The sequence below is a fragment of the Hyperolius riggenbachi genome, chromosome 7 (genome assembly GCF_040937935.1).
Source record: "Hyperolius riggenbachi isolate aHypRig1 chromosome 7, aHypRig1.pri, whole genome shotgun sequence".
Lineage (NCBI taxonomy): Eukaryota > Metazoa > Chordata > Amphibia > Anura > Hyperoliidae > Hyperolius > Hyperolius riggenbachi.
In genome coordinates, this window is record NC_090652.1 from 2,005,372 (window position 1) to 2,030,460 (window position 25,089).

At 47.3% G+C, this 25,089-nt stretch overlaps 1 protein-coding gene across 2 annotated transcripts in view; it reads left to right on the top strand.

Moving 5' to 3' along the window:
• The first annotated feature begins 21,182 nt into the window (after positions 1-21,182).
• PPL (periplakin) overlaps positions 21,183-25,089 on the top strand; it is a 135,065-nt gene continuing 131,158 nt past the window's right edge. Inside the window, exon 1 of one of the 2 annotated variants that reach the window (XM_068243475.1) lies at positions 21,183-21,325. In XM_068243475.1, coding sequence (XP_068099576.1) covers positions 21,261-21,325 — 65 coding nt within the window. In that variant the 5' untranslated portion in view covers positions 21,183-21,260. The remainder of the gene's footprint in view (positions 21,326-25,089) is intronic. The other variant, XM_068243477.1, reaches the window with a different exon arrangement.

Consider the following 25,089-nt stretch of genomic DNA (forward strand, 5'->3'; position numbering starts at 1 on the left):
ACCACCTGAACAGCCAACCACTAATCTAAGCTTACCACATGACAGCTCACTACTAGACAGAGCGCCCAAATATCGCTAACTCACCACCTGAACAGCCAACCACTAATCTAAGCTTACCACGTGACAGCTCACTACTAGACAGAGCGCCCAAATATCGCTAACTCACCACCTGGACAGCCAACCACTAATCTAAGCTTGCCACGTGACAGCTCACTACTAGACAGAGCGCCCAAATATCGCTAACTCACCACCTGGACAGCCAACCACTAATCTAAGCTTATCACGTGACAGCTCACTACTAGACAGAGCGCCGGTAATATCGCTAACTCACCACCTGGACAGCCAACCACTAATCTAAGCTTACCACGTGACAGCTCACTACTAGACAGAGCACCCAAATATCGCTAACTCCCCACCTGAACAGCCAACCACTAATCTAAGCTTACCACGTGACAGCTCACTACTAGACAGAGCGCCCAAATATCGCTAACTCACCACCTGGACAGCCAACCACTAATCTAAGCTTATCACGTGACAGCTCACTACTAGACAGAGCGCCGGTAATATCGCTAACTCACCACCTGGACAGCCAACCACTAATCTAAGCTTACCACGTGACAGCTCACTACTAGACAGAGCGCCCAAATATCGCTAACTCACCACCTGGACAGCCAACCACTAATCTAAGCTTGCCACGTGACAGCTCACTACTAGACAGAGCGCCCAAATATCGCTAACTCACCACCTGGACAGCCAACCACTAATCTAAGCTTATCACGTGACAGCTCACTACTAGACAGAGCGCCGGTAATATCGCTAACTCACCACCTGGACAGCCAACCACTAATCTAAGCTTACCACGTGACAGCTCACTACTAGACAGAGCACCCAAATATCGCTAACTCCCCACCTGAACAGCCAACCACTAATCTAAGCTTACCACGTGACAGCTCACTACTAGACAGAGCGCCCAAATATCGCTAACTCACCACCTGGACAGCCAACCACTAATCTAAGCTTATCACGTGACAGCTCACTACTAGACAGAGCGCCGGTAATATCGCTAACTCACCACCTGGACAGCCAACCACTAATCTAAGCTTACCACGTGACAGCTCACTACTAGACAGAGCACTACTAGACATGGGCGCTGCCAAAGGCCGGTATGTGAATTAAGGCTATAGTGGTGCTCAGTGATTAATTTGGGCCCCAGCAAAAGTTAAAATTAAAATATCACAATTCGGCCGCCGGCAATAGCTGACAGATGAATTGCGTCTTACAGCTGTACGACGCCTTGGAGGGGGATAGTAAATAACGCCGCAGGGGAAATATGCCACAGCAGGGTGACCCGCTTTTCGGTTTCATCCTGCGCTTATATTTTCTGGCGCCCTTTTTACACGAAAGCGCCCAGCAGATCTTTCATGCAGCGGGGTATTCCAGGACACAGCGATATCAGAAGATTGACAGTCATCAGAGCAGAGGATCATGGCTAGAAAATCGCTCTAAAGCCTCCTACACACCTTCAATCATGATTGGCCAATTCCTGATCAATTCCACCACCTCCATGCAGTATGAGGGCAGCAGATTTACAATACTATGTACAGATTGTGTCTATAAATTCATACTACACAGAGGTGGTAAAATTGGCCAATCATTAGCTCATCAGAATTGAAGACGTGTACCAGGCTGAGTATCGATGAATCGTATGACTGGCCTGACTCACAATGATGTATATGCTGCAAGGACACGCCCCTCCACAGACTGAGGACACGCGTTCACACATTTGTACAATCGTTATGTGCGATCTTTATACACAGTCTGACATGAACGATGATTGCATGGAGAGTTCCGGCAGCAGATTGCTTGTTGTGCCTGAGAACCCTGATTGGACGGTAACTTTACACGACATTGGGCTGTTTATCAACAAACAACGGTGTAACAACCATTCTACGATCGTTCATTTCCATCAATTTTTATCTAGCGTGTGTAGATGGGCTTCCGCTGCAGAAACGTTTGAGGTCAGTTTTGCACTTGAGGATAGCGTTGCAGTGTGATAAACCGCCCCCCTCGCATCGCACCGTAATGGCAAAAAAGTGATTCATATGACCCCGCGGCAGAGTGCGCCAACTAAGTCATATATATAGCACCGCCCCCCAGCATGCCACTCACATGCCCCTCCCCCACGCCCAGTGATGGACTTCCTGCCAGACAGGAATTGCGTCACTGGGATTCCCGGCTTCACCGTCAGATTTGCGTTGTTCCGCGCATGTGCGCTGCATCACCGCCAGCAACGGATGTAAAATGTCTGCATTGCGCGTTAACTTTGGATGTTGCATGAGAACGCGCTGATGACTTTGCGGCGGGTCGACGGTGAATCAGATCTGTCTGGCGCAATGTGACGCGGAGAGTGTACTGAGCCCCATACACTTTATTTACCATTATCCTGCGTGCAGGAAGGGGAACGCAACGCAAAAACGTGTGTAAGTGTAAAAAAGGCCTGACCGTCGCCCAGCTTCTGCTAGTGGCAATAAGCATCGTGTGAACGGCAGTTATACAGATTCCCTGGCACTCGCTAATGTTCTGCATCCACCTCAGGAAATAACTGCGTAAAATGTTCCATGAATCCATCACTCCGGTGCTGACATGAAGCCATCCGTGATCCCGACCAGCAGCCCCGAGCCAGGCTGTGTCTGTCTAATATCAGGGAGGCTGCACTAATATATATACTGCGCTGAACGCGTGCGCAAAGGCGAGCGCAGGTGACGCAGATACAGAGCTGGATTCAGATGTAAGGAGGCCTTAGGCAAGGTACTGATTGCACCGTCTGGTTTTGTGTTTAAGAGCATTCTGGTAATGCGGCATTTTTCACTAGCATGAGCGGGCCCTAAGTGGACGCAAACATTCTGCCTTGCTTACCTGCATGCAGAAACACTGCCAACCTGTGCAGGAACAGAGCAGTGCAAGGTGTATACAGACTGCTGGGAGGAGGAAGAATCCTTCCGTCTCCTCAGTTAAGAGTGTTTGGGATGCTGCTGTACAGTGCAAGGTGTGTTCAGGCTGCTGAGAGAGGAAAGAATCCTCATGTCTGTACAGACTGCTGGGAGAGAGAAGAATCCTCCCGTCTGTACAGACTGCTGGGAGAGAGAAGAATCCTCACATCCGTATAGACTGCTGGGAGAGGGAAGAATCCTCACATCTGTACAGACTGCTGGGAGAGAGAAGAATCCTCATGTCTGTACAGACTGCTGGGAGAGAGAAGAATCCTCACATCTGTACAGACTGCTGGGAGAGGGAAGAATCCTCACGTCTGTACAGACTGCTGGGGGAGAGAAGAATCCTCACGTCTGTACAGACTGCTGGGAGAGAGAAGAATCCTCACGTCTGTACAGACTGCTGGGAGAGAGAAGAATCCTCACGTCTGTACAGACTGCTGGGAGAGAGAAGAATCCTCACATCTGTACAGACTGCTGGGAGAGAGAAGAATCCTCACATCTGTATAGACTGCTGGGAGAGGGAAGAATCCTCACGTCTGTACAGACTGCTGGGAGAGAGAAGAATCCTCACGTCTGTACAGACTGCTGGGAGAGAGAAGAATCCTCACGTCTGTACAGACTGCTGGGAGAGAGAAGAATCCTCACGTCTGTACAGACTGGTGGGAGAGAGAAGAATCCTCACATCTGTACAGACTGCTGGGAGAGAGAAGAATCCTCACATCTGTATAGACTGCTGGGAGAGGGAAGAATCCTCACGTCTGTACAGACTGCTGGGAGAGAGAAGAATCCTCACGTCTGTACAGACTGCTGGGAGAGAGAAGAATCCTCATGTCTGTACAGACTGCTGGGAGAGAGAAGAATCCTCACATCTGTACAGACTGCTGGGAGAGGGAAGAATCCTCACGTCTGTACAGACTGCTGGGGGAGAGAAGAATCCTCACGTCTGTACAGACTGCTGGGAGAGAGAAGAATCCTCACGTCTGTACAGACTGCTGGGAGAGAGAAGAATCCTCACGTCTGTACAGACTGCTGGGAGAGAGAAGAATCCTCACGTCTGTACAGACTGGTGGGAGAGAGAAGAATCCTCACGTCTGTACAGACTGCTGGGAGAGAGAAGAATCCTCACGTCTGTACAGACTGCTGGGAGAGAGAAGAATCCTCATAATCGCTTGTTTTCCCCATGGTAGTTGTGACATGTGGCATTGGGAGTGACAGCCGGGATAATTGATTACTTCCCATCTGTGACGTTTCCCTGTTTGCAGAGAGGAGACATCTCCACATGCAGCTTCTGTATATCAGCCGCGCAGTGCTGTTACCAGGCGAGACCGCACAGTACTGTCACCAGGCGAGACCGCACAGTGCTGTCACCAGGCGAGACCGCACAGTACTGTCACCAGGCGAGACCGCACAGTACTGTCACCAGGCGAGACCGCGCAGTGCTGTCACCAGGCGAGACCGCGCAGTGCTGTCACCAGGCGAGACCGCACAGTACTGTCACCAGGCGAGACCGCACAGTGCTGTCACCAGGCGAGACCGCACAGTACTGTCACCAGGCGAGACCGCACAGTACTGTCACCAGGCGAGACCGCGCAGTGCTGTCACCAGGCGAGACCGTGCAGTACTGTCACCAGGCGAGACCGTGCAGTGCTGTCACCAGGCGAGACCGCGCAGTACTGTCACCAGGCGAGACCGCACAGTGCTGTCACCGGGCGAGACCGTGCAGTACTGTCACCAGGGGAGACCGCGCAGTGCTGTCACCAGGCGAGACCGCGCAGTACTGTCACCAGGCAAGACCGCACAGTGCTGTCACCGGGCGAGACCGTGCAGTGCTGTCACCGGGCGAGACCGTGCAGTACTGTCACCAGGCAAGACCGCACAGTGCTGTCACCGGGCGAGACCGCGCAGTGCTGTCACCAGGCGAGACCGCGCAGTACTGTCACCAGGCGAGACCGCACAGTGCTGTCACCGGGCGAGACCGTGCAGTACTGTCACCAGGGGAGACCGTGCAGTGCTGTCACCAGGCGAGACCGCGCAGTACTGTCACCAGGCAAGACCGCACAGTGCTGTCACCGGGCGAGACCGTGCAGTGCTGTCACCGGGGGAGACCGCGCAGTGCTGTCACCAGGCGAGACCGCACAGTACTGTCACCAGGCGAGACCGCGCAGTGCTGTCACCGGGCGAGACCGTGCAGTGCTGTCACCAGGGGAGACCGCGCAGTGCTGTCACCAGGCGAGACCGCGCAGTACTGTCACCGGGCGAGACCGCGCAGTGCTGTCACCGGGCGAGACCGCGCAGTGCTGTCACCGGGCGAGACCGCGCAGTGCTGTCACCGGGCGAGACCGCGCAGTGCTGTCACCGGGCGAGACCGCGCAGTGCTGTCACCGGGCGAGACCGCGCAGTGCTGTCATCTGGCGAGACCGCGCAGTACTGTCACCAGGCGAGACCGCGCAGTGCTGTCACCGGGCGAGACCGTGCAGTGCTGTCACCGGGCGAGACCGTGCAGTGCTGTCACCGGGCGAGACCGCTCTGTGCTGTCACCGGGCGAGACCGCGCGGTCTCTCACCAGGGGAGACCGCGCAGTGCTGTCACCAGGCGAGACCGCGCAGTACTGTCACCAGGCGAGACCGCGCAGTACTGTCACCAGGCAAGACCGCACAGTGCTGTCACCGGGCGAGACCGTGCAGTGCTGTCACCGGGCGAGACCGTGCAGTGCTGTCACCAGGCGAGACCGCGCAGTACTGTCACCAGGCAAGACCGCTCAGTGCTGTCACCGGGCGAGACCGTGCAGTGCTGTCACCAGGGGAGACCGCGCAGTGCTGTCACCGGGCGAGACCGCGCAGTACTGTCACCGGGCGAGACCGCGCAGTGCTGTCACCGGGCGAGACCGCGCAGTGCTGTCACCGGGCGAGACCACCGGGCGAGACCGCGCAGTACTGTCACCGGGCGAGACCGTGCAGTGCTGTCACCGGGCGAGACCGAGACCGCGCAGTACTGTCACCGGGCGAGACCGCAGAGTGCTGTCACCAGGTGAGACCGCGCAGTGCTGTCACCAGGCGAGACCACGCAGTACTGTCACCAGGCGAGACCGCGCAGTGCTGTCACCGGGCGAGACTGCGCAATGCTGTCACCGGGCGAGACTGCGCAGTGCTGTCACCGGGCGAGACCGCGCAGTGCTGTCACCAGGCGAGACCGCGCAGTGCTGTCACCAGGCGAGACCGCGCAGTGCTGTCACCAGGCGAGACCGCGCAGTGCTGTCACCAGGCGAGATCACCAAGTGCTGTTACCAGGCGAGACCGCGCAGTGCTGCAGGTTTAGGAATGACAGGTGGGGTCACACTGGCATTACCTGTCCTCTGAGCTCAGCTGCTGTTGACTCTCTAGTAGAGCTGTTACCAGGCGAGCAGTGCTGGTACCAGGCGAGCAGTGCTGTTACCAGGCGAGACCGTGCAGTGCTGCAGGTTTAGGAATGACAGGTGGGGTCACACTGGCATTACCTGTCCTCTGAGCTCAGCTGCTGTTGACTCTCTGGTAGAGCTGTTACCAGGTGAGCAGTGCTGTCGCGAGGCGGGGTCGCGCAGTGCTGCAGGTTTAGCAGTGACAGGTGGGGTCACACTGGCATTTCCTGTCCTCTGAGCTCAGCTGCTGTTGACTCTCTAGTAGAGCTGTTACCAGGCGAGCAGTGCTGTTACCAGGCGAGCAGTGCTGTTACCAGGCGAGGCCGCGCAGTGCTGCAGGTTTAGGAGTGACAGGTGGGGTCACACTGGCATTACCTGTCCTCTGAGCTCAGCTGCTGTTGACTCTCTAGTAGAGCTGTTACCAGGCGAGCAGTGCTGTTACCAGGCGAGCAGTGCTGTTACCAGGTGAGGCCGCACAGTGCTGCAGGTTTAGGAATGACAGGTGGGGTCACACTGGCATTACCTGTCCTCTGAGCTCAGCTGCTGTTGACTCTCTGGTAGAGCTGTTACCAGGCGAGCAGTGCTGTTACCAGGCGGGGCCGCGCAGTGCTGCAGGTTTAGGAGTGACAGGTGGGGTCACACTGGCATTACCTGTCCTCTGAGCTCAGCTGCTGTTGACTCTCTAGTAGAGCTGTTACCAGGCGAGCAGTGCTGTTACCAGGCGAGCAGTGCTGTTACCAGGCGAGGCCGCGCAGTGCTGCAGGTTTAGGAGTGACAGGTGGGGTCACACTGGCATTACCTGTCCTCTGAGCTCAGCTGCTGTTGACTCTCTAGCAGAGCTGTTACCAGGCGAGCAGTGCTGTTACCAGGCGGGGCCGCGCAGTGCTGCAGGTTTAGGAGTGACAGGTGGGGTCACACTGGCATTACCTGTCCTCTGAGCTCAGCTGCTGTTGACTCTCTAGTAGAGTTGTTACCAGGCGAGCAGTGCTGTTACCAGGCGAGCAGTGCTGTTACCAGGTGAGGCCGCACAGTGCTGCAGGTTTAGGAGTGACAGGTGGGGTCACACTGGCATTACCTGTCCTCTGAGCTCAGCTGCTGTTGACTCTCTAGTAGAGCTGTTACCAGGCGAGCAGTGCTGTTACCAGGCGAGCAGTGCTGTTACCAGGCGGGGCTGCGCAGTGCTGCAGGTTTAGCAGTGACAGGTGGGGTCACACTGGCATTACCTGTCCTCTGAGCTCAGCTGCTGTTGACTCTCTAGTAGAGCTGTTACCAGGCGAGCAGAGCTGTTACCAGGCGAGCAGTGCTGTTACCAGGCGAGCAGTGCTGTTACCAGGCGAGCAGTGCTGTTACCAGGCGGGGTCGCGCAGTGCTGCAGGTTTAGGAATGACACGTGGGGTCACACTGGCATTACCTGTCCTCTGAGCTCAGCTGCTGTTGACTCTCTAGCAGAGGAATGTGAGTTATTTGGTGCTGGAGATGGGATGGGTTCTGCAATCCTCCCCAAAACTAACCCTTCCCTGCCCAGCTCTCAGCAGAAGCTCTCAGCTATTCCAAATATTTGGAACATTGCAATCTATTTGTCTTACAAATACTCCATGGCCAGAATAACAGAAGCCAGGCATTGCCCCAGAGGCGAGTCCGCACTCCTAAACTATGTGCACTGAGACAGCTTCATCCTCTGCTCACTCTGTATGTAAATGGTAAACTAATGGATCAAGCGTTTTACGTGCAGACCTGTGTCTCTGTGTGTCTGTGGTCAAATCTCGCAATCAACTATACTCACCTCTTCTCTGGCAGATTCTATGCTGACAGCTCCCCATGCTGTCCAGTATCAGCTGGGATCTCCAAAAACCCAGTCAGGGCTGGTGCACATCAGAGCGGTTCTGGAGCGTTTTTTAAAGCGCTTTCAGGGGAAAACCGCTTGGCTAATGAAAGTAAATGGGCTGGTGCACACCAGAGCGGCTCGTTTTCCCCTCAGACGCAAACTCGGGGGCTGCAGCATTTTTATAGATTCCTGAGGCGTTTCTGCCTCAATGTAAAGTATAGGAAAGTGGAAAACTGCTCTGAGAAACGCTACATCAGAGCGGTTCTCCAGGCGTTTTAGTTACAGAAGCTGCTCAGTAACAGCTTTACTGTAACAATATATGACATCTGCTACACAAAAACGCTCCAAAAACGCTAGGCATGTGTAGAAACCGTCTCTAAGGGCCCGTTCACACCTAAAAGCACAAAACGATTTAACGTGGAAAAATCACGGGACACAGCAGCGATTCTTCTGTGAATGCGTTTAGCGCTTCTATAGCACTGAAACGCAATCGCCGGGAAATCGGCGGAAAATGGTGCAGGCTACACGTTTGCGTTTGGCGATTTGCGTTACTCGATTAATGCAAATCGCCCAAGTGAGAAGGGGCCCATAGGGTATCATTGCACTAGCGCTTTAAAAAGCGAAATCGCCGGCAAAACGCTCTAGTGTGAATGGGGCCTAAACATGCCTAGAATCGCTCTGAAATCTGCTTCAAAACCCTCCAGCGTTGGCAGATCTGCTCGAGGTTTGTGGTATGCTCTGGGCCTTACACAATGTTTTTTTCCTAGCTAATCCCGCCTAACCCTCCCCAACTAGCCTAACAATATACCTCAAACCAGAGCCAGTTCATTCATAGGGCAACTTAGACAAATGCTTAGGGCGTTGAGAGAGTCTAGGGGCCCTGAGTAATGCTAGCCAAAACCAAAGCTTACCAAAAAGCAAGGTGGCCATAAAGGAAGGGTTAAAGCAGGAGAGACGCCGTACTATCCCAGGAAAAAGAAACACATACATATATATAAGTAGATACATACATGCTCTCCTTACATAACACATGTATTGTACTGTCCACGTTTTGTGTTCAGTGAGTGTTATATAGTAAATAAAGAGAAAACTGTTCCTGGCATTTTCTATTTTTATTCCCTCTGACTGAAGCCAATCCTGATGTCATTTCCTCCCTTAGGGCCCATTTCCACTATCGCGAATTCGCATGCAAATTCGCATAGCAATACAAGTGAATGGGACTGTTTCCGCTTGTCAGGATTCCTTTGCGTTTTTCTGTGCAGAAAAAATTCGCACGGCAGAGCCATCAGAATTCGCATACCGCTATGCGAACCGCCTACAATGTATTTAATAGGAAATTCGCATGAGGTTGGGGTATGCAAATTTTCATGCGAATTCCCAAAGAAACAATGGAAAAGCACTCCAGCATTGCCATGGTTAAATTCGCATACATCGTCATCCATGCGAATTCGCATGAAAATCCGCATGAAAATCCGCATAGACTCGCATGCGAAATTCGCATCCGCATGCGAATTTTTACTGCGGCGATTCGCACCGCACAAGTGGAAATGCAGCCTTACTCTTTTTTCTCCTAGAAAATGCACTGTCATATCTAGCTTGCTTTGTAAACACATGTGAGCAAACTTGTGTCACATTGAACTGCCCTCAGCAAGTTAGTGAGGAGCAGGATTGTGGGAGGAGAGATAACACGCTTCCCTCTCCCCCGGCAATGTAGCAGAATAGAGCCAGGGCTGACTGAGATGAGATCACATTTGTAGTGTCCTTGCTAAACTGCTCCTGTTAGGGAGGTGGAAGTCAGACTCCTCTATGCACTGGCGTCCAGCGATGTGTTATCTGCATCCAGCAATGTGTTATCTGCGGGCAGGTGGAGGACAGCGCTTAGAGGAGTCTGACTCCCACCTCCCTAAGAGCTCGTTCACACTGAGGGCATTTTTGCCCTTTTTTCAAATGCCGGCGATTTTCTAAATTATGCTTGTGCAATGATTCTCTGTGACAGACTTCACATCTGAGCGCTTTGTTTCCGATCCGCTCAGAGAATCGCTGCATGGGCCATTTTTGCAGCGATTCCGCCTCAATGGAAAGTATAGGAAAATTGCAAAGCGCTCACAAAATCGTTTTGTGCAGCAATTGCGTTTGCGTTTTTAACAATAAATACATTGTATTTATTCTCATCCGGGTCAAAGCGTTCACTTCCTGACTTGCGTCAGGGAGTGAATTTCAAAATCGCTCGGGAAAAACGCTTAGAAAACCGCTGAGCACAAAAACGAATCGCCCACGCAAGCGCCGGGAATCGAAAAAAAAGGACGCGTCAAAAACCGCCCACCGCTAACGGCCATGCGAACGGAACGCAATGTGAACAAGGCCTTATAGGAGCCGTTTTGCAGCCATAGCAGCTGATTTGCAGTGACAGACAAAACAGACAAACATTGCCTTGATAAAGGGGTCCTGCATGGCACCGAAACATTGGCTATAAGCTTTTACATGGAACCAATAAAGATTTTCCTTGACTGAGATAACATTCATTACAGCAGAAACATTTATGATTATATTGGAATGCTTGCAATGCAGACTGCATGAAGACTACATAATAAACAGAGAACAGTGGTTACATGGAATTTGATCGTATAGCTGGCAATCCCACTTTAATGTGTATTATTTCCATATATTATTTGTGTCTAAAACACCAAGAGCCAATAGTCGATAATAACGGTATTTTTATTACATTTTTCAGATCATAAAACCTCCAATATTCAGAATATCTTCAGAGCAGAGAGATGAGATCTTGGCATAAATTATGTTTGTATAGCGTACAGTAACCGTGTGCTGAGATCTCACACTGCGAACGATTCACCGCGAATTACCAGGAGGAACGGAAACCATCTGGAGGAGGAGAGTGGAACGCAGCGGACCGAACGCAATAATACCGATATTATCCACAGACGCTTCAATGTCCCCTTCTTTACAACTGCAAATATAGAATCCTATATAGTTTAAGTTGGCCATACATATAGCAATTTGGCTGATTCAATCATTTTATAGAATCGAGAGAGAATCACTCCAGTACGCCCAATCGATGAAAAGTGGCTGATCTCATGTCAAATCCACCAGCTTAGTCGATTGAGCAGGATGCAAGATATCGGTCAATCGCACAGCAATCAGCATGGACACAACATCAGTCAGATCCATTGGTGAAGGTGAATGGCATAAGATATCGCCTGTAGTGTGTGGGCCACTAGTCAATCGACTTTTAATCAACCATACTGAAGTCAGTCGCTTAATAAAGTCGATGGCTTTGTCGATTGAATCAGAATTGCTAGATGTATGGCTTGGGTACCTTTACTGTCCACTTTCTATAACAACAGCCACAGGTGGCAATAGACACATCCGATGATGGTAATATACAGTTATAATAATATCATAAAAAGAGAAATAAATGGACAATTTCTTAATTATACTGCAAAATGAACAATCGAGTTTTATTGCTACGTTCAGCACATAACTCCATGTCACAGATTCACATAAACCTACACACACAGTCATTGTGAATAATACAGAACCTGGATCCACAGCATCGCTCAATTACCAGCTATTACTTTATGTACAACTGACTCATAATACACTGATATTTACCAAATGGTGAAATATTATCTGTGATTACTGAAAAGTGAGAGCTATCTGAGAGTAGGGATGATCGGAAAGAGCAAATTCCATTCCGCCGGAATTCGCGGATTCCGCCAGGGCTGAATTCCGTCGCTATGAAAATTCCGCTAGATTTTTGCGAAATTCCGCGGAATTCCAAATTCCGGCGGAAAAATTAAAATAATCGCAAATGGACCCTTTTTATGCCATATGGTAGCCCATAGACCCTATTGACTGTTCCCTTAGTCCTTTTTCTCCTTCCTCCCCAGGTCTAGTGCTTGGTAGGGATGCTCATTCGGATTCCGTGGAAATTCAATTTCAGAAAATCCAATCGGAATACGGAAATCGGTAATGCAAGTGTGTTAGGCGGATTCGCGGAAATTTCCGCCGGAAATCGCGGAAATTCTGCCCGACTTTAACATCGATTTTCTCAAAAACTATTAGGTCTTTTTGAAAACTTTTTTTTGCATCTTGTTCAGAAGATTCTGTTTAATAAACCCGGAAAATTTGGTGTTTCTAGGACTTTGCTATTAACCGCTAAATTCGGCAGATTTTTACTGTAAAGTAAAATGGAGAAAATCTGCATCTGCCTATTTTCTGCATTTATATTACAGTAAAAATCTGCCAACTTTAGTGGTTAATAGCAAAGCCCCCATACATCCTAGAAACACCAAATTTTCAGGGTTTATTAAACAGAATCTTCTGAACAAGATGCAAAAAAAAGTTTTCAAAAAGACCTTATAGATTTTGAGAAAATCGATGTTAAAGTTGGGCAGAATTTCCGCGATTTCCGGCGGAAATTCCACATTGGAATGCGGAAATTGGTACCGGAAAGCGGAATCGGTAATTGGCAATGGCGGAATGCGGATTTACCGCGGAATCGGAAATTGGCATTTTCGACCATCCCTAGTGCTTGGTAGGTAGCTCTCTTCACCACTATACCACCACCAACACTACATACTGAAGCCAGCCTAGCATGTACCATTGTGATATATCCAAGAGAAAAATGAGCTCTCTCTCTCTCTAGGACTCAGCTACCATATTATTATTATGTATTTATATAGCACTGCCATCTTCTGCAGCACTTTACAGAGTACATAGTCATGTCACTCACTGTTCTCAGAGGGGCTCACACTCTAATCCTATCATAGTCTAATGTCCTACCCTATAATTATCATTATGCATTTATATAGCACTGACATCTTCTGCAGCACTTTACAGAGTACATAGTCATGTCACTGACTGTCCTCAGAGGAGCTCACACTCTAATCCTCACATAGTCATAGTCTAATGTCCTACCATATTATTATTATGTACGTATATAGCACTGACATCTTCTGCAGCACTTTACAGAGTACATAGTCATGTCACTGACTGTCCTCAGAGGAGCTTACACTCTTACCCTACCATAGTCATAGTGTAATGTCCTACCATATTATTATTATGTATTTATATAGCAGTGACATCTTCTGCAGCACATTACAGAGTACATAGTCATGTCACTGACTGTCCTCAGAGGAGCTCACACTCTAATCCTACCATAGTCATAGTCTAATGTCCTACCATATTATTATTATGTATTTATATAGCACTGACATCTCCTGCAGCACATTACAGAGTACATAGTCATGTCACTGGCTGTCCTCAGAGGAGCTCACACTCTAATCCTACTATAGTCATAGTGTAATGTCCTACCATATTATTATTATGTATTTATATAGCACTGACATCTTCTGCAGCACATTACAGAGTACATAGTCATGTCACTGACTGTCCTCAGAGGAGCTTACACTCTTACCCTACCATAGTCATAGTGTAATGTCCTACCATATTATTATTATGTACGTATATAGCACTGATATCTTCTGCAGCACTTTACAGAGTACATAGCCATGTCACTGACTGTCCTCAGAAGAGCTCACACTCTAATCCTACCATATTCATAGTCTAATGTCCTACCATATTATTATTATTATGTATTTATATAGCACTGACATCTCCTGCAGCACATTACAGAGTACATAGTCATGTCACTGACTGTCCTCAGAGGAGCTCACACTCTAATCCTACCATAGTCATAGTCTAATGTCCTACCATATTATTATTGTGTATTTATATAGTACTGACATCTCCTGCAGCACATTACAGAGTACATAGTCATGTCACTGACTGTCCTCAGAGGAGCTCACAATCTAATCTACCATAGTCATAGTCTAATGTCCTACCATATTATTATTATGTATTTATATAGCACTGACATCTCCTGCAGCACATTACAGAGTACATAGTCATGTCACTGACTGTCCTCAGAGTAGCTCACACTCTAATCCTACCATAGCCATAGTGTAATGTCCTACCATATTATTATTATGTATTTATATAGCACTGACATCTTCTGCAGCACATTACAGAGTACATAGTCATGTCACTGACTGTCCTCAGAGGAGCTCACACTCTAATCCTACCATAGTCATAGTCTAATGTCCTACCATATTATTATTATGTATTTATATAGCACTGACATCTTCTGCAGCACATTACACAGTACATAGTCATGTCACTGACTGTCCTCAGAGGAGCTCACACTCTAATCCTACCATAGTCATAGTCTAATGACACCTTTAGCTTGTCATTTGTGAAGCAATTTTTTAGCTGTTTAAATGATGATGTTTGATTTCAAATCCAGTGAGATTTTATAGAGTCCTTCTTTAATCTCAGCTGAGAAATCAGCTCCCCCAAGAAGAAGAGAAAAAAATTAACTTTTCAAAAGAAAAGAAAGTGCATACTGTGAGACATGGCGGTGGTGAGATGGGTCTCTGATGAGATGCTGTAAGTCTGTGCTGGGAATAATGAAATCTCAGGATTATTGAGAAATTCTGGAGCAGAATAAACTGTCCAGTGTCATAAATCTGCCTGAGTCACAGATAATGCTAAATACACACAATGCAATTTCTTGTCCGATTGACAGGATCAGACGATTATTTCTAACATGTTCGATCTGCTCCTGATCGATAACGGGATTGATTTTGCAAAGTTATAATCGGAAAATCGATCCTGGGAGAAGTTGGGACATGTACACACGATACAGCTTCCTGTCAGATTACCCATCGATTGGACGGGAAGTTGAATCATGTGTGTCCAGCATAAGAGAAAAAGGTCAAAAAATACACAGCTAAAAGCTCCCCAGAATGGCTCATAACCCGATCCTATGGAGCACGTATGGAGAGAAGGGAAACGTGCAGAGCGGAGAACCCCCTGCAAACCTGGCACATGACTGGAGCAGGCTACTCAGCAAGCGTCGGCCAAACTCCCTGCTGGTCGGCGCAGAAGTCTGAGGAGTCGCTTGTCTGCAGGGATTGCTGAGTCATGTTGTGCAGCGCAGAAGGGGGTGCACTCTCCAGGGAGGGTAAAATCCTGCATTTATTGCTGTATGTATCAGACACATGTCAGCAGGACTGTCCCTTTTTGGGGCCCTGTCCCTCTGTCCCTCTTTCCTCCTCATTTGTCCCTCTTTCAGGACTTTGTCCCTCTTTCTATGTAAATATATATATTTCTCTACTAAAAATGTGATTGACTCTAAACGTTATTCCCATCCTTTTAATTGATCTATTTCTTATTTTCAAATGTTAATATGAAGGAAAATGAACCAGGATAGAAAGGACCAGTGTGGTTTGAATTTTAAAACAACATATTTTTCTTATGAAATCTTTATGGTATGTGTGACTAGGGGTGTGATGGGGCGTGATCAGGGGTGTGGCAGGGGTGTGGCTTAAGTGTCCCTCTTTCTCATCTCAAAAAGTTGGGAGGTATGGTATCAGTCACAGCTGGCAGAGACAACCGATGGGCAACAGACACGCGGGGTCCGTGGCTTCCTACAGGTGTTGTCACACATCACCGTCACATGACTTCCTGCTGCACTCACTGCTCAGCACTGCACATGTCAATGCACATCACGCCTCCACATCGGACCCGCGGCGCACCCACCACAGCGAATGTCGGAATCGGGAAATGTTCTTATTTTATGTAAAATATACAAATTGATAACAGCAGATTTCTCCGGCAATCAGGTTTTTATTCACAACTTTTTACAACAGGATTGTAATTAAAGGATACTCGAAGTGACATATGACATAATGAGATAGACATGGGTATGTACAGTGCCTAGCACACAAATAACTAGGCTGTGTTCCTTTTTTTTCTTTCTCTGCCTGAAAGAGCTAAATATCAGGTATGTAAATGGCTGACTCAGTCCTGACTCTGAGAGCAGAAAAGAGATAAAAAGAGTCAATATTTCAAAGATTTTTAGCTCTGGCATACTTCAATGAATGGGTCATTTAGAATAAAACAATAAAACAGTTAAAACTTAAAAAGTAGATTTAAACATAAAATAAAACTGTGGAATATCTTAAAAAGTAATTTTTAGGAGAAGGAAGATAGATACAATCGTTTATTTCATTCGTTTCTTTTCACCTGGGGTGTCCTGTAAGATTGTGATAGTCCTGGGCCCAGATGCAAGTCACTGTTACACCAGAGCTTTCTCCCAGGTGATATTTTTTACAACTTGTAAATAAAGTGCCTTTTACACCCCCAGCAAGCAACAAACACTCAGAATTATTTTGACAGTACTTTTTCACCAACTTTTTGGTACTTTTTCCATCACAAAGTGCTAAAAAATTAATTTAGATTGAAGATGAAAAATTATCTCCTAGGAGGAAACTGAGTAGAAAAAGTGAATTGCATCTGGGCCCAGGTGTTGTTTCTGCCAAGTTCAGGAAACACAACAAACGGACATTCCGCAGTGATGCACCTGCCAGCGGTAATAATGTCACCATGTGGTAAATGTCAGAATGTAAATCAGGGAGTGGAAAGATTCTACAATGGCCAAACACTGACTAATCTATAAATGAATACTGTAAACAATAAGCAATTGTATTCATTAAACCTATAAAAGTTACTTTTTGAATTGTTGTAGCAAATCTTTGTATATTTATTTATGTATTGTTTGATATTAAGTGGCGAATCATTACATAGGAATAAGTGGAGGATAGCTGAGAGATCAGTGAGTGGAGTCTGCACATTGTGGTCACATGTAGTCACCGCTGGCTCCGGCTCCATAATTCTGGCTTCTCCGATGAATATTCGCCCCTCTGTGCGAGTTCCTCTAATATCAAGACTCAGCAGCCCACCTAAGCTCCACCCCCTCAAGCTCCACCCTTGCTATGGACTCCCCACATGGGCTGCCGCAGTCAGTGCCTGCCGATAGGGTAAGACAGCTCTGTGTTTAGGAGGCAGGGAGAGGGAGGGGCTTAGATGCTTTCCTTGCGGTGAAAGACATCCATGGCTATAATTACCAGGTGATTCCCGGCATTGTTGATCCAGGGATTTATGTAACTGCCATCTGTTAGGGAGAAATACAGTATATTTTTTACCCCTTTTGGGGCTAATTGGCCCAGGCTTTGGGCGCATAGACACATCCAACTTTAATTGGCCAATCACTGAGCAATATAACCACCTCCATGTAGTATGAGATCTCCAGATATTGAGTACTATGAGCAGATTGTGTGCTCTCATACTACATGCAGGGGGTAAAATTGGTCAGTGATTGGCCAATCTAAATTGGATGTGTATACCCGGCTTACAGCTTTTCCCCTTCCTCTGGATCAGCAGGGATGTGTGAGGGTGCAGGCTGGTGTTATATCATATTTTCTGGGTAAACTCGATGGACGTGTGTCTTTTATCAACCCAAATAACTATGTAACTCTGTAAGCTCCACCGACATGCTGTATTTATAGCACCCCTGAAGTGACAGGGATATGGGGGCTGCCATATGTATTTCCTGTTACACAATACCAGTTGCCTGGCAGTCCTGCTGATCTTTCTGGCTGCAGTAGTGTCTGAATCACACACCTGGAACAAGCATGCAGCCAATCCAATCTGACTTCAGTCACCTGATCTGCTGCATGCTTGTTCAGGGGCTATTGCTAAAAGTATTTGAGGCAGCAGGTCAGCAGGACAGCCAGGTAACTGGTATTGCTTAAAAGGAAATAAATATGGCAGCCTCCATATACCTCTCACTTCAGGTGTCCTTTAAAGCAGAGGTACACATTAAAGGGAACCTAAACTGAGAAGGAAATGGATTTTTCCTTTTAAAATAATACCAGTTGCCTGACTCTCCTGCTGATCCAGTGTCTCTAATACTTGTAGCCACAGCTCCTGAACAAGCATGCAGATCAGGTGCTCTGACTGAAGTCAGACTGGATTAGCTGCATGCTTGTCTCAGGTGTGTGATTCAGCCACTACTGCAGCCAAAGAGATCAGCAGGACTGCCAGGCAACTGGTATTGTTTAAAAGGAAACTTCCATATCCCTCTCAGTTTAGGTTCCCTTTACAGAGGGACTTCAACATATCTACAAATGACTGTTACCAGAGATCAGTGCTGCAAAACTGTTTATGCGATCTCATTAAAATATTCTCCCAATTTGCAGCTGGCTCTGAAATCCTAAAAGTGACAGAATTCCCAACCGCCATTTCTTTTCCCAACTATGACAAGAAGGCGTTGTTTGGGGTACAGGTGCATTCCTCTTCCTGCATGAGCAAAGAGCAAGAGCCCTTGTCACCCTCTTTACACATCTGAGTTACACATCACACTCACTTATCTGGCAGATCCTGTGAGGAAACCTGGAAGTGATAATTGTGTAAAAAAGCAGTTAAGCAAGTGGCAATCATGATTTTCCAGTTATTCTTGTGATACATAACAGAGTTTATATGAAGTAATATATACAATGTCCCCTTCAATTCCCTCCCCCCCCCCCCCCCCCAAGCTGCCATTTTATTGAAGCCCTCAGCGCAGACATGACAGGTGATGCTGAATATGAGTCACTCACTATAAATCTGAGCAATGCTGCATTTCAAGCTGTCAGACTGGGACCCTCCTATGTATGGAATGCAACCCCCCCAGTGCAGAGTTAGCTCCGCCTGTCAGAGCACAAGGGGCGGAGTCATGGCCAAACATAACACAAGCTGGGTTAACCCCTCTCCTCCCAGCCTGGGTGACAAACACAAACTTCATGTTCCACTTCCAACTCGAGACATCCAATACAAGGCTCAGCGCAGACCTGCGAGCTCGTTCACCCCAAACGCTCATTCATGATTGTAGCGGGTGACATATCTCTGCACACATACCTGCTCAGCTACCGGCAGTGCTACCCTATGAGGAGGTAGAGGGATGTGGGGAGTAAAGGTGTCCATTAACGGTACAATATATTCCTCAGATGTGATCTGGCGATCATGTTTAGATCGAATCGTACAGAAAGCCCTGCAGTGTGCGGGGAAAATCGATGTGAAACGATTTTTCTGGTCGATTGGAATAGAAAATGTAATTGATGGGAATGTTTTCTGACCTGCTCTCTCAGACACTATGCAGGCATAATACAGCTCATGTTATTACAGCAATCGCCATGACAGAGAATCATAGGGGAGGACTGGATGGCAGCCCGGATAGACAGGAAGCTAAGGGGCCCATACACTGGTCGATTTCAGCCATTGATTGATCGGAAATAGATTCTATCGAATTAGCCAATCGATCGATTTGCGGCCACCTTTAGACAGTCTCAGTTCTGTCGCTGTAGTTACAAGAAGATGTCAGCAACTGCTGATCCGACAGGTGATAGGTATTTATTCTTAAAGTGACCGTACCCGTATAACGGGTATTTCTGCTAAAGCACACCTGCAATAAGAGCGATATGGGGGCTGCCATATGTATTTCCTGTTACACAATACCATTTGCCTGGCAGCCCTGCTGATCTCTCTGGCTGCAGTAGTGTCTGAATTAGAGATGACCGTAATGAATTAATTACGATTTCGCGTAATTAGTGTAATTACGATTATGGCCGTAATAATAATCGTAATGAAGAAGGATAATCGTAATGAAGAAGGATTTCGCTAAATTCCGCGTAAGCGTTATTTTCGCATTACAGTGGGTATCGCGAAATTACGTTTGCCTTGCATGCAACCGTTTGTAAGCGTAGTTACATAACGTAATTTCGCGATAGTTCATATTACTGTAAGCGTTAATTTTCGCGTCGTTTTCGCGTTACGGTGGGTATCGCGAAATTACGTTTGCCTTGCATGCAAACGTTTGTAAGCGTAGTTTACACCCCTGAACTGCGCATGCTTAGTTTTTACATTATTTAACGCGAAAAAGCGTTTATATGCGAAAATTTGTTAGCGTTCGTCTGACTACCGCTGATTCGCTTCTGACTGGCTAATGCGAACAAGTAATTTTTTATAGCTAACAAGTAATTACGAAATTCGCGAAATTACGAAGAAATGCGAAATTACGGGATGGTTGAACGCAAAATTACGTTATGGTTTAACGCGAAATTACGTTATGAACGAAACGCGAAATTACGCGTTGAAAATTACGCTTACGGTATTTTCAATTACGATTTTAATGGCAATTACGCTACCATAATTTCGCATCGTAATAGCAAATTTCGCATGCGTAATTATAGTAACGCGAAATTTCGAAAATTTCGGCTCAACCCTAGTCTGAATCACACCTGAAACAAGCATGCAGCTAATCCAGTCATACTTCAGTCACCTGATCTGTTGCATGCTAGTTCAGGGGCTAGGGTTAAATGTTTCAGAGGATCAGCAGGGCTGCCAAGCAACTGGTATTGTGTAACAGGAAATACATATGGCAGCCTCCATATACCTCTCACTTCAGTTGTCCTTTAAGGACGGGGGCTTTACTGAAGATCTCCGATGACATTCCCAATTCCTTCCTCCCCGCTGCAGAGTCTCACTCCTCCCGCTGCACTGTCAGTGCCTCACCTAATGGCTATAGCTGGGGGGAGAGGACACACAAGATAGAGGGAAGGTACTGAGAGAAATGTGGAGGCAGCCAGTCCTGATCTCACATCTTGACAGCCATGATGATCCTCTGGACTCAGGAGCAGTATGTAGATCCTCTGGCTTCTGTACCCTTCAGCCACCCCAGTAAGGTCCCAGCACAGTGATGTGCAGGGAGTCAGGAATGGCAGCCCCCCTGCAGAAATATATATAGTGTATTGCAAGTGGTTAGAGCTGGGTGACTCCACATTGCCCCCGTCCCCAGTGGCATGCTATTTGCATGATATTTTCATGCACAGCATAATAATCAGGATAGCTGTGATTACAGATCTTGTATAAACTGCAGCAGATCTGAGGATGATGTGTGTCACTGATGCCCCGCCCCCTCCTCAGGTGCAGCTGTAACCACGCCCCCTCCTCCCCAGGTGCTGCTGTTACCCCACCTCCTCCCGGGACACGCCCCCTCTTACCTGCAGAGCCTCAGCCAGCACAGCAGAGCAGCAGAGCAGGAGCTGATCCCCGAGTCCCCAGACTCAGCAGCCAGGAGAGGATCACCATGAGCTCCCTGTTCAGGAAGAAGAATACGGCCAAGTTTAGCCCCAACTCTGCGCAGCCCAAAGTGTGAGTACATCTGTCCCCCTCCCCCTATACATTATATACATTCTATATATACACTAACCCTATACGTTATATACATATACACTGTCCCTATACATAGCCTGTATACTGTGCCCAGCTCGCTCTGCGCAGCCCAGACTGTGAGTACAGCAAACCCCTATACATTATATACACATGTATACTCTATCCCTATACACATAGCCTGTATACTGTGCCCAACTCTGTGCAGCCCAAAGTGTGAGTACAGCAAACCCCTATACATTATATACATACTATATACACATACACACTACCCCCTATACACATAGCCAGTATACTGTGCTCAATTCTGCGCAGTCCAAAGTGTGAATACAGCTGGCCCTATACACACACACACACACATATACACACACACACCATACTATGCGCAACTCTGTGCAGCCCAACGTGTGAATACAGCAAAGCAAACCCCCTGTATATACATTATATACTTATACATATACACTGTCCCTACACACATACATAGCCTGTATACTGTGCCTAGCTCTGTGCAGACCAGAGTGTGAGTACAGCCCTCTATACAATATTCTCTCTCTCTCTCCCCTCATATCTGATGTATACATGTATCTCCATACCTGCTGTGTATATACTGGACACACTGCAATGTATACATGCTGTCTGTGCTCTACACTACATAATATGTCACATAGTGTAGTATCCCTGTGTGTGTACACATAGTGTAGTATTCCTGTGACTGTATACAAGGTATAGTATTCCTGTGTGTGTACATATAGTGCAGTATTCCTGTGACTGTATACAAGGTATAGTATTCCTGTGTGTGTACATATAGTGTAGTATTCCTGTGACTGTATACAAGGTATAGTATCCCTGTGTGTGTACACATAGTATAGTATCCCTAGTTGCTGTGTGAGCACAACATATATAACCAATCCATCTATCCCTCCATCTATGGGTGTGAGAGTATCTCCCTCTGTCATGTTGTCTTCATGTGCTGTACATATATCACCACTCCTATATTCTACAGCCTATTGTCAGTGTATAATGTCCTATTAATGTACATAAATATATAACTAAACACACCCAGTATCTGCATTACACACATCTCCGTGTCACTGCACACATCATCACTCCTGTATTATGTAATGTGTGTGTGTATATATATATGTCTATTATTGTTATTTATAGTTTATTTTATTGCCTGCAGTTTATAATACATATAATGCTCTATTAACCCTAACATTGCCTTCTCAGGTCTTCCGAGGGATTAATAATACTCACAATAACTATAATAATGCTATCACTACTACTAATGATAATATACATGTGTGGGTGCTGATCTAGTGGATTCTAACTCTAGCGATGATCACTAAGGTGCAGATTGTCCGCAGGATGGAAATGGGAATATTTGCGTCTCGTTACCATAGATCCAGTGGATCCAGCTTGGTGCTTCTAATTGATGGGAGGTCCAGTGTTTTGTGTCTGAGCAGAGATCTGGTTGATTGTAACTGCCACCGTTCGTAGATCCCTGAAGTGTGCCTCGCTGGTGATCCGGTGGATCCTTGCAGGACTTTCTGGGGATATCTCCTGGAATCTGATGTGATAGAGCTATGGCTGCTGTATTCTGGGGGATTGTAACTGACCCATCCTTAGTGGATCCTTGCAGCACTGTCTGGGGGATCTCCTGGAATCTGGTGGGACATAGCTATGGCTGCTGTATTCTGGGGAATCTCTGAGGCCTGGGGGATCTCTTTGAAGTTGTAGATTTGCCGTAACACGTAGAGCTGTGCTGAGCTATACTACATTCGCGTATGTATGTTTTCTTTGTTATTGCTTTACAAACCTTAGCAGTTGCCTAGGGCCTGGAGAGAGTCTGGGGGCCTGCTGGATGTTAGTCACCACCAAATCTTACTAAAACAGCCAAGTGACCATCACTGGCCGCCTTAGCATGTGTCCACTCAACACCAGCTAAATGCTATAGTGTATTTCTGGTGACACCTGTCATCCATCCCCCTTCTGGAATGCCTGGGACCTTGCTGGTCACAAAGCGACCAAACATCAACCCCCCCCCCCCCCCCCCCACCCCCGGCCTGGTCACACCAGCAGAGGAATCTCTGTCTTTAATCTTTAATGGACATTCAGTTGTGATTTCTCATAAAATGGCTTTTAGCAAGGCATTCCAACCACTTCCATGCGCTGAGATAGCCCGCCACGAGAGAGGGGCACGCTGCAAAATATGACAAATGGAATATGCTATCTATAACCTGATACCCCAATGACCGATAATGTCAATGCGCAAACCACCAGAAATCCTAGCAGCCTATTATTATTATTATTATTATTATTGATTTATAAAGTGCCAACATATTCCGTGGAGCCAATGAGCTTTCAGAAAAATGGTGCCAGTTCACTGAGAGATGAGTTGTGATTGGTCGTTGTTGGACGCCGTTCTTTGTCTTGTGCGTCAGTTTGGAAGATGAGGAAGTGACATCACTAAGAGATGAGTTGTGATTGGTCGTTGTTGGATGCCGTTCTTTGTCTTGTGCGGCAGTTTGGAAGATGAGGAAGTGACATCACTGAGAGATGAGTTGTGATTGGTCGTTGTTGGATGCCGTTCTTTGTCTTGTGCAGCAGTTTGGAAGATGAAGTGACATCACTAAGAGATGAGTTGTGATTGGTCGTTGTTGGACGCCGTTCTTTGTCTTGTGCGGCAGTTTGGAAGATGAGGAAGTGACATCACTGAGAGATGAGTTGTGATTGGTCGTTGTTGGACGCCGTTTTTGATTCTCTTACGAAATGAGTCAAAATCACGACTGTGGATAATTAGCGGTTATTAGCAAAGCCTCTGTACATGCTAGAAACGCCACATTTACAGGGTAGGATAAGGAGGAGAGTGAGAACAAGAGGAAAACAAAATTCAAAAAGACCTTTTGTAGGTTTTGAGAAAATCAATGTTAATGTTAGAGGGAAATAGTCTATATTTAATGCGGTAAAGTGACAGATAATTTATCAACATGTATGTGAAAAGTATTTTTTTTATATATGTTCAGAGTGTGGGAAATAATAAAAAAAGACAAGTTCCCTCCTTTAAACCCTGGTCCCCATGCATGCTGGGAGCCCCGGGGCGACTGGGGCTTCGCACCCTGAGCTATACCAGCCCGCATGGTCCATAGTATTGGGGGGGGGGGCTCTGGGGGGAGTGGCCCTCCAGAGCCCTTGTCCAATCCATGAACGTTGGGCTCTTCCCCCACTTCCGGTGTCCCAAGAGGAGGTGGGGGCTGCCAACGTCTGGGGGGGTGGGGAGGTTCATGGTGGTATCTGGGAGTCCCTTTTAAGACCCCTTACCCAATTCCACAAAGGATTAAAATAAATAAAAACACGAGTAAAGTCCTCTTATTAATCATAAATACTTACCTGTACCTTCAAGAATTTTCCCACGCCAATATCCTCGGAAGTGTTCCACGCCAATATCCCCTAATCTTGCGACTTTGATTGAAGATCTCCGCCGGCTGCCACTACACACCGTCGATCCCCCGCGCAGCTCTTGCGACTATATACTAAGTATAGCTAGAGCTTGGGCATCTTTAAATTTCCCTCCAGGGCTCCCCATTGGTCTATTAACAGACCAATGGGAATCTGGAGGATTCTGGCTGCAGCCGGTGGAGATCTTCAATCAAAGTTGCAAGATTAGGGGATATTGGCGGGGGACATTTCCGAGGATATTGGCGGGGGACATTTCCGAGGATATTGGCGTGGGAAAATGTTTTTAA